This window comes from Ptychodera flava, chromosome 2 (genome assembly GCF_041260155.1).
Source record: "Ptychodera flava strain L36383 chromosome 2, AS_Pfla_20210202, whole genome shotgun sequence".
Classification (NCBI taxonomy): domain Eukaryota; kingdom Metazoa; phylum Hemichordata; class Enteropneusta; family Ptychoderidae; genus Ptychodera; species Ptychodera flava.
Window position 1 is genome coordinate 25,955,817 of NC_091929.1, and position 10,489 is coordinate 25,966,305.

Sequence of the window (10,489 nt, forward strand, 5' to 3'; positions counted from 1 at the left end):
CAAACGAGATCACAGGAAAGTGTTTGGTACAAAGTTGACGAAGGAGGAAGTAAAGTTGTCATACCCAGAGAGAATGTCGTACTTCAAACTTCAGGTAATTCAGTTTAGAGTGTTTGGATATCGTACATTTAGTTAGACTTAATGATGAACCTGGTCTATGTTTCAGGGCATATACATTGATCATAAAGGTAGATGATAGAGAGTTACTAATGATAATGTTCTTCCATCCAGCATTACAAAATATCTATCCACTGAGATATCCTGAAACCCGATGAACTCTTGCCTTGAATATCAGGTATGAAGAAAAATAAGCATTTTCTGGCAATAATTTGCTTGCAAGTGCAGAAATTATACAAACGAGAAGCAATATTTGAAACTGCTCTTCTTTAGGAGTGCATGTTAGACAGCAGAAGTATATTTGGTGTACAGGTCGCTAGGCTTAGCCACATCGACGTTTATTGAAATCAACAATGCAATGCTACCAAAGAAGTAACCGGAAAAGTTCATACGCAAAGGAAAATAAACATTTCTGTTTTAAATTTCCTGCAGATGCAATAACTGTTATTGTTTTCACTTACAAGAACCCGGCTAACATACTACCGCCTGGCGTTCCAAAAGGGTAGGTTGACTTGAGCTCACGTTTAATAAAAAGTGTATTGAGATAGTTTCTGTACTTGTACGGTACCTATACATAAAACCTTGTTATCTGATAGGAACTGGATTTTAGGATGATAATCACAGACATAATATTTCGCCACAATGGTATTTGTAGTAGGGGATGAAAAAACATATCGTTAACAGTTACTAACATTTTATTTCCAGAACGGACAGAGAGTGGGTGCGTACAATAACGGCGACGAAAAAGGTTGAAGGAGTTAACAGCCCTGTGATTTCAGTCAGTATCTACAACAGTGAAGACGGCAAGCAAGTAAGAAAACTCCAGGAACCTCTGACCTTTACGTTATACCACAAAGAGGTAAATGTAATTGATATTTCTTGTAATGTTAGTCGACTATTTCTCAATTTTGTTTTGTCTTTGTACGTTTCCTGTTGTCATGACATTCGCAAATGTCTGTATTAATGTGTCCAGAACATATGTCACCAGTCGATAACTTGTTTAATGTACTTATGGAATGTTTTTACCACATGCCATATGTACTATATTTAAATTATGATTAAAAAGAATTCCATAACGAATGATCGATGCTTTTTAGTTTTTGTTATAAGTAACGAAGCATATAATGACATATAAGTTTACTCATGTTCACTCTTTTCTTAATGAGCATATCGAGGTTTTTCTGTAAAATGTCATAGAAAAATCGCAGCAGCATAGCAATGCACTTTGATGTAGAAATAATTTAAGACCACAAATCTAAAACTAAAATGACGTTAAGAACACGTGTTCCCATTTGATCAGGTAATATGGTATGTGAAATGTGAAGACTGTCAGAGAAGAAGTTTCAGAGAGAAAGCTTATTTTGAAATTTGGTAGAAAATGACTATGTTGTTCGTTTACAACGCATAAACGTTTCATCAAATGTGAACGCCATTAAATTAATGTAAATCAGATACTCTTTGATAGAAAGAGTCGTGTACCAAAATTGGGAACGCCGCTCCTTAACCTTTCACATGCCCCTGTTATCACCGTTTTATGTACGGTATTAAGAAAGTCATGCCTGGGTACCATCAAACAACATTTTTAAAGCCATCTGTCACGTGATGTCGGTGAACAAGATGTGTCGGTCTTATAATTAAGAAAATTTCCACAATTGACATATGCATCGCCATTACTTATAGCATTAAAATAAAGTAAGTCGCGAAAGGAACGTACATCATATATTTCAAGGCAATGGGACAAATGCTTGTGAAAAAAACGATATTTACGTATAAGTGAATTACATCATCTCTATCATATCATTAAAGATAACGTCAATCACCCTGAGGTATGTTAATCATTAATTTGAAAGCTATGTTGATGATTAATTAGCGAGAACAGTGTTTTTTTTCTGTTGGGTTGATTGCTTTGTTGGACAAATGATGGACCTATTAGCACCAAAATGTACACAGTTATGCAAATTTCATCATCACTTGAGCAGATTTCAATGGGGTTATTCCTTTAGCGTCAATGCTAATTTGAAAAACCTCAGTGTGACCATTCTCTAGCTTATAAGACATTTTTCAAGGCAATAAGGCAACATTCTCCACAATTTGCATCGTCTACTTTTGTACTAATTTGAATAAACCTGAACATGCCAAGCCTGGCGATATATACATCAAACATTTACGTTGTCTGACCAGCGTATGTGAGGATGGCCAGTTAAATGTGTTTTCTTGCTTGTATGATACCGGTACTTGCGCGAAACAATTGCGGCCAATTAAACTGTTAATACATCTTTATATCAAATTTTAAGGTAAAAGGTTCATCGATTTTTCAAGATATCTCAGTGTATTGATATTTGATAAGATATGATTGAAGGATATTGCCGTTAGTAAACTTCAGTTGTCTAGCATATGAACAATAAACATATCTTGGCACATTAATCAAGTTAGCCACGTAAAATGTGCAGGGTTTTCATTTCAGGCTGGCTACAATACTAAATGTATTTCTATGATACACGGGAACCCAACTGCGTGAGTGTTATTTCGTCTTATGCTCTATGTGCCGTTATTGTATGCAGACATTAATAAAGAACGCAAAATCTTGCCGTTATTTTGATGAAATTTTTAAGTTCAGAAAATTATAATGTCATAATCTGTAGTAAGCTTATTTGTCTGTGACCGCATAAAACCTTTGAATGTTTTTAAACACGGTTTAGCAAGAAATTGTACCATTTATTTTATAAACTTTTAAGGGTACGTTAAGAAACATCTAATGATTAAAATTTTGTAAAAGCAACAAAGTAAGTCTTTTCTTTATTTCTTTAAACATAGTGTATGGAACTATGAAAACTGTCGCAAAGTGGACCACAATACAACAGCCGATTTCACTGAATGTCAGTGTGATCATGTCGGTAGTGTAGCGATAATAACCAGTATGGGGAAAATGCCAACGGTAAGATTTACTCAAAAATATTTATTCAAAAAGTCAATTTGGAATGTTTGTCTGTTATGTTTTTAATACAAAATATTCTAGTATATTGCTAGGCATGAAATAAATTCTTGTACAAATAAACCACTTTCTCCTTACCTCTTCTTACCTCCAATTTTTAATATCTCTCTAACATTCTCCTCTCGAAACAGCCATTTGTGGTGTATGCATTAAGCAGAATTATCCTTGTAGCAAACGGCCTAGCAGCGTTCTTGACGAGTTTTACATTTGTGATGTTGTGCCTTAGAAGGTAACTTGATTGCTATATTCACTATCTTCTTAAGAAACGAATGACATTAATGTGAAAGCAAATAAAATCTCGGCAGTGCCTTAAATTTGCTTTTACCAGTGCGTCGCGTAACCGCTTCCTCTTAGAGTATATGAAAGTACATGTATCTTCATAAATCGAAGTTTACTTCTTTTAACTGTAAGTAAAGTTAATTTATATTTCAGGTCTAAACCATTTTATTGACCTTATTATTTTTATATATGCCAATGTGCCCTACCCTCTCGAGGGTTTATGATACCCCTACTATGGTTGAGATAGTATTTTACCAGAATTCAGTGCATCAGGTGGGTTCTAAGATTGTGACAAAATTTGAGGATTTACTATTACATATTTCTCTAAATCACAGAAAATGCGCTCCTAAATTGTAAACGAAAAGGTACTTATTTGTACATGAGTATCCACAAAATGAGGAATTTCCTGCCATCCTGTGATTATTTCTATTTTCTGATTATCTGCAGGATTACAACGGATCACTACTATGTGAGTGCAAGTCTCACAATGTCATTGACGTTGTATTTTTTCGTGGTGGTCATCGCTTTGAACATGGACAGGGGAACGGTAAATGACCTCCCATTTACATGACATTCCATTTACAAGAACACTTTTTCATGATTATTGCGTGAATAGAAAACGTCAACCAAATATGTATGCAAAATTTCATGATCAATCACCTTTTTAATTTATTACTTGGCGTATTACTTTCCTAAATCGTCAGAAAACGAACATTGTGGTCTAAAAACTTGAATTTCTATAAGATCGACTGTTTACAGCAAGAACTAAGTTTTCATTCCTTGAATTTTCTCCTGAAGCAATGCCAATATTTTATTAAATTGTTTTTGATTGCAGATAAGTTGTCGTGTGACAGCCATGCTCCAACACTACGCACTCATTAGTTCCTGTGCCTGGATTTTCAATTTATGTCTGCAACATTTTCTCAAGCTACGTTTTGGCCTGCACAAGCGTATCTATGCTAGGTGAGTACTGACTGTGTGGCACAGATTACATAATTTACTTCCTCATGCGGTCGTCGTTTTGGAGCATCGACTTTTAAAACAAATAGAGCTACATGATTTTTTTCAACAGGATTATTGTACTATTGAACAGAATTCCCTTGCTTGTAAAATTTGTATTTTCGTCATTTCACCCCTGTGAGCTTTTTATTGAGTTTCACTGTATCCTGAATTTTAATACATGCATTTTAAATTTCATATTTTATTAGTGGTGTATAGAAGTTTGTCACTGCCGCAATGCTGATTATCCAAGTTAGGATAAAAAAATTCGTTGATTGATTAATTGATTTGCCGATCAATTTGTCGATTGATTGATTGATTGATTGATTGACTGATTCTGATTTGTTGAAGATCTAGATCTTTTCTATGACGCGTCAATACATTCAAAAATCTGTAACAACAGAACTATGAGAAATAAATGAAATCCGAAACATTTTCTTGAGTTCATTAGGTTGCTAATCGTTGGTACAAATTTTGACCTAAAACACTCCATTGTTTCTACAAGGGAAGGTAAAACCGATATTTTAAAGGTTTATGAAATTACTGTCACGCACTCCCTATGTTAAAATAATGACAAAATACAAAACAAAAGATTTGTAAATATATAGGTGTTCAGAACATATAATGCGGTTATAAGCTAAATTGTTCACTGAGACTTAATAGTTGGAAGGACAAAATAACTTTCCTTGAACCCCTTATTGTGCAAGATAACACCTACAGAAACCATACAGGTATGTAGTTTCATATGAACGTATCCGATACGAAATTTCATTAGTTGAGGCCGTACAGTTTGAGGTATGAATAACATAAAACTTTAGTAGCAGACACGCAATTACGAAAATAATCATGACACAGGCCAACTTAGTCAGTCACGGATATGCACACAAAGAAATACGGAAACAGCCATCGCAGATGATAAGTTTTGTGAATTACGCCCACGCATTGACTAAAAGTACAAAATAAGTCGCAGTTCATCAAAATAGCTTAGAATAGTTCAGTGCTTCTACTACCATTGCCATTGGCCTAGTTTGAAAGAATGAAAACCGGTTTAAGAATGTTGGCTGAAGCTATTAGTGATTCAGAAGTTCACTAGCCTTTCGTAGTCGCAAGAAATAGCGCATGAAACCACATGGTGTTTATCCTCGTTGTCGACTGTTTTATGGGAACCCTTAAATCGAGTAAATCTTATTTAATGATGTTGAAATACCTAATTAAGTGTGCCTTGTTGAGTAAAGGAGAATATGCAACTGCAACATTCGCAAGCGTGATTTTCAATACTACAAAAGACTGAATTCGATACAAACGAGACACTCAATTCATCTGCAGCAGTCTTGTTGTGCCATGTACAATCTTTCTATTGACTCTCGCGATAAAGCTCTAGCGTCTGATCAGTGAACATCCAACACTGGTGGCCCTATACAAACTTCGATAGGGCGTAATCACTCATAGCATATTGACAGAAATAGTATTTGTACAAGACTTATATATACAGATTAAGGGAAATTATCAATGGTGACACAAGTATCAATTTTTCTATTTTTCCGCCAGGGTCTTCTACATAATCTTCGGATGGATAATCCCACTGATCCTTGTCTTATCCTTCGCACTGAGTTGGCCAAGTAGCTATGACTTGGCACGGAGGTGAGCTTTCATGTTCATTTATTGAACAAGTAGGAGTTATTATAATTTGAACTTTATTGTTACCTCTGCTGGTTCAGTTCACCATAAAATGTCGAAATTATGTAAACTTTACCAGTTACAAGCTAACATTTAAAGTAGACACGGGGCTTAAATGCATGTTGCCTCTACAGTTATTAAATTATGTTATATTATTTTATATTATGTTATTTTATGTGGTGTCATGTTTTATGTCATGTTATGTTCTCTGCAGTGGTTCGTTCTTACTTTTTTCCGTCTGTACATGCATGATTACTAGAAGTATTCACACATAGTTGTTATTTATATTGTGTCGAATATAAGTATTAACCGGTGATTTTATATTTCAGCTGTCGAGTACCTGACGAAATTGGACTTTTTGTGTGTAACGCTGCTCCTGCCGCAATAATTACATTGGTATGACATTTTATTAAAACTTTACAATGGAAATATATTCATACAGTATATCTACAGACCACAATAGAGTAAGATGGTAGTGATCATGGTTTGTTGAACGTAATAGGTGTCATTAACAATTTGAAGTTTCAACGCTGTTGGCATGCTATACTTTCTTGTATCTGTGCAAAATACTAGCACACTTTTGTTGCTTCATCTCGATGCTGGTTGTAATTCTCAAAGCTGTCTCTTCCGTCAGGGGGTTATTACATATTGGTCACTTTGTTATTTACCTATTTGTCAATCTTATTCTATAAACAGCATTGCTGGATCTTGACGATGTATATCTACTGCAAGTTCGACTATCTGGTGTTCACCTATGGTTCTGGGCCGTGGTACATTTTATGGTGCGTAACTCATGCCATATATTATGGCTCTTCTTATTTATAATTTACTTAACGGCAAGCGAAGAAGACTCTTTGATGAGGAAGTTGGAGAAAATGTAGAGACAGACAAAAACTTATGTATTTTAATGGAAAATCGTACAGCCAAACCTGACAGGTTGTGTTACTGACAGGTCACCAAGTCATACAATTATTTTACAGGGATGAATTCTTTCGTATTGGTCTCCTTCTTCCAAGCTTTTCTGTGGCTTGGATATTGGGTTTACAGGATATCACAGGAAATCTGTTCTATGGTTATACCTTCGCTATTGCCAGCTTTTTCGTGGTAAGTATCTTAAACTTATTTTATTTTGGAAAATATGAAAAGGTAGACGTTCATGTCTTATAATAAAATTATGTAACACAATACAATACAATACAATACAATACAATACAATACAATACAATACAATACAATACAATACAAGGCAATCTGCCGAAGGGAACAATGCAACACAATCTGCTGAGGGAATAATAAGAAATTGCTATGATTCTTATATCAGTGCATTCCTGGCGATATTTGCAGCATTCGCGTTTCAATTGAAAAGCATCAATGGCATAAGGTTCTGCAGGCAGAATGAAATATCTGACAAATTTCGAACACCTTCCATTATTCAGTTTTCCTTGTGTCAGTTTTAATAAAAAATTAATTCAATAAATTGATCTAAAATAGCCTTAAGTCGTAAACTGGACATCATTGAACATGTGAACGTGGAAATTTTGACTGAATTATAAAAAAAACAGTGCTTATTGATTCATCAGAGTGCAACTTGCCAGTCCACATTTGGTCATAGCAGAGAAGAACTTCTGCATAGTTCGAATTCAACAATCATAAAGTTCGAAAACTTGATAAGCATATACTAAGACAAGGCAACTAAAAGGACATCAAGAATGGAAAAGTGATCATGAAATAGAGATGCAGACGTAACGAGATTAAGAAACTGAAATGTGTATATCAAACTGAAAAAACCTCACCCCTTTTTTCCACAACTCAACCAGTGTCACCAGTAAACTCTGTTCCATTCATTCTATATCCATATATTGTTCAGAAACATACAACAATTTGTATATTCCAAAAGAAATGCTATAGAAACTTTTCAAAGTTATATCTCAATATTCTACGGATATTTAAAGATGTGACGAATCTATTCACAATTTGAAATTCATCTCTCTATATTTGAAATGCAGTTATTTTGTCTTTCCTTATCCGTAATTGCATATCTGTTACTCCCCAGGGTTCAGTATGCTACATAGGATATTTTGCGACCAACAAAGTCGTGAGTATACTGATATGTGTATTGACATGTGATATTAATCTTAGTATTTTGAAAGAGTTTTTCTGGTAAACATATTTTGTTGATTACTTGTTAGCCTGTGTTCTTATGATATTTTATGTTGGCTAAAGACAGTGTTGTTGTGATGTTGTGACAATGCATATCACGAAGCATGTCCGTGGCATAAGCTGCTCAGAGTATGGACGTTTTACTCGTTATGAGAAATCAGTAGGTTGCAATATACAATGAAATTACTACATTGACCACAAATACAGTTTCACTAACCAAAAGTTAAAAGGTGATTCAACGAATGCACATATGGATAGACAGGATGTAAGGTATTTACTTTGGACTTTATTCGCATCATCAGGTTTTGAGGTCAATTCGTGCCCGCTTCTATGGGAGTGATAATGACGATCCTGATGAAATATCGTTCAGTACATACAGTAGTGACGAAGAAGATGACTGCGTTGTAAGCTCTACGGTGATAAGAGAGCGTCAAAAAAGTGAGACTGCCATCTCTGGTCAATCAATTCTCCCTTCCATAGAACTGCACGACCTATCAATGCCGGGTAGCTCTGGTCACGTGGTCCATGACATTTGAGATGAATTAGGAGAGGACGTCGAAGCGACTGATGTACGCTCTTGAAAAATCGAGTACAGTAATTTTCACTACAATGTGCAAGCTCAGAGTTTGCTGACATTACAAGAAATACATCGGATAATTGTCATTGTTCATTGTACATTGGTGGTATTTAGAAAGTTTGTAAAATTAAGGTACACTGCACCTTTGGGACAAATATTAGGACTCAAATGTTGACAGTTTTTTTCTGATATATCACTTCTGTGAGCTCATTTGAAACATCGGTCAATTTAAGGTAATCTGTTTCTCTCGCAAAAAAACTTGCTCGGTGACTCATGTTTCCTTGAGGAAGGTTCGAGGTTTATAGGTTTTTTACTATCCAGGCTCATATTACCTTGGGCTTTATTTTGTCACACTTCCTGACCATGGAGATGGATATACTGGTATGTTCATTACCACAAAAAACATTGATGCACACTGTACTGTATATGAGTCATTATGACGTTTCTGAACAGATGGACAGGCATTGTCAAGTCAAGGCAATATACTCGGACGACAATTATTCTCCCGAACGCCAGCCTGGAAAAAAGTAACCTCTTAAACGTATGTCCGTATTAGAGTCGATGAAAAAAGTGATATCTACAAATAGAGGATTATTAAGTATATCAAGTTCAATAACGACCGTTCTGTTTCATCATGACAATTGCACATAGTCTTGACTTATGTAGTATTTTTAAGGATTTTAAAATGAGACAATACCAGTTACTAGTGACACGTTATTGTAATTATAAAAATCCAGAGTTTGAAAGACGTACGAATAAATGCGATAAAACATTGACAAGTTTTGAGTACCTAGCTTGATATATTTAAAAGTATATTTCTAATAGCATATTATAGGAAAACATAAGTGTATAATTATCATAAAACAACATAGATCTGGAGTCAGAAATTTAAGGTTACCTTTGTACTACAGTATAAATGCGGAAATTAGAATTGATTATCGTTAGAAATGCATAGTTTCTCACGTTTGACGTATACGTTTTAAAAAAAATTGTCTTTAAAGCTTCTTGTTATGACGAAGAACCAAATAAAAGTTTTTGAAATGTGTGAATAGAATGAGCCTTTTCATTTTTAACTACTATTTCCTGAGTCTCAAATCTTTCTAGCTTTCGCCTTGTTTACGGTACAACCCTCCAGTTATTCCGTCTGGCAAACCGTCTGTCTAGTTTAGATTGGGCACAGAGATGCTTCCTGACAGCATCAGATAAACTTACATTAGATCGGAGTCGAGCAACTAATGGAAAGGAAAGTATACAGGAAGACAACATCACATTGCTTAGCCCACCGTTCAGTGAGAAAGGTTTCCCTGAACATAGTCGATAAGCATTTCCCGAAGAATTCAAAACAAGTAGTCAGCGCCAACACTGTAAAAGTAAGCTACAGCTGCATGAATAATACTGCCCAAAGCTTCAAATCGCACAACGGTAATATCAAGCAAGAGGAAAGACAATACAATACCAACAGTGCGATTGCAGGGGTAAATCCAACTGCCTGCTCTGCCTTGCCTACCAATTACAGTGAACCATATACAGAATATACAAGGCTAATGTTGCAAGCAGCGACAACACTACCAAGCACTACATATGACCCACTCCTCCGACACCAAGTTGAAGACACGATATGCTAGTAACCAATTAGTAAATAAGATCATCACAGTAGAATCACACAAATACATTTGGAATCTCAAATT

General features: G+C 35.2%; 1 protein-coding gene and 1 long non-coding RNA gene across 2 annotated transcripts; both read left to right on the plus strand.

The window, feature by feature from the left end:
• Positions 1-470: 470 nt before the first annotated feature.
• On the plus strand, positions 471-3,547 carry LOC139149580 (uncharacterized). The gene is made up of 5 exons (XM_070721407.1): positions 471-619; positions 823-976; positions 2,582-2,631; positions 2,932-3,052; positions 3,542-3,547. Exons 1-5 carry the CDS (start codon positions 471-473, stop codon positions 3,545-3,547), a joined length of 480 nt encoding a protein of 159 aa, XP_070577508.1.
• A 3,044-nt stretch (positions 3,548-6,591) lies between these two features.
• On the plus strand, positions 6,592-9,462 carry LOC139147697 (uncharacterized). Its single transcript, XR_011555781.1, has 4 exons — positions 6,592-6,846; positions 7,045-7,168; positions 8,118-8,159; positions 8,527-9,462. It is a non-coding gene; the product is annotated as an uncharacterized lncRNA (long non-coding RNA).
• The last annotated feature ends 1,027 nt before the right edge of the window (positions 9,463-10,489 follow it).

Coding starts and splice junctions, on each gene's coding strand:
- LOC139149580 (XM_070721407.1), top strand. CDS start 471: ATGCAATGCTACCAAAGAAGTAACCGGAAAAGTTCATACGCAAAGGAA. Junction 620..822: donor CCGCCTGGCGTTCCAAAAGG/GTAGGTTGACTT, acceptor TTTTATTTCCAG/AACGGACAGAGAGTGGGTGC. Junction 2,632..2,931: donor ATACACGGGAACCCAACTGC/GTGAGTGTTATT, acceptor CTTTAAACATAG/TGTATGGAACTATGAAAACT.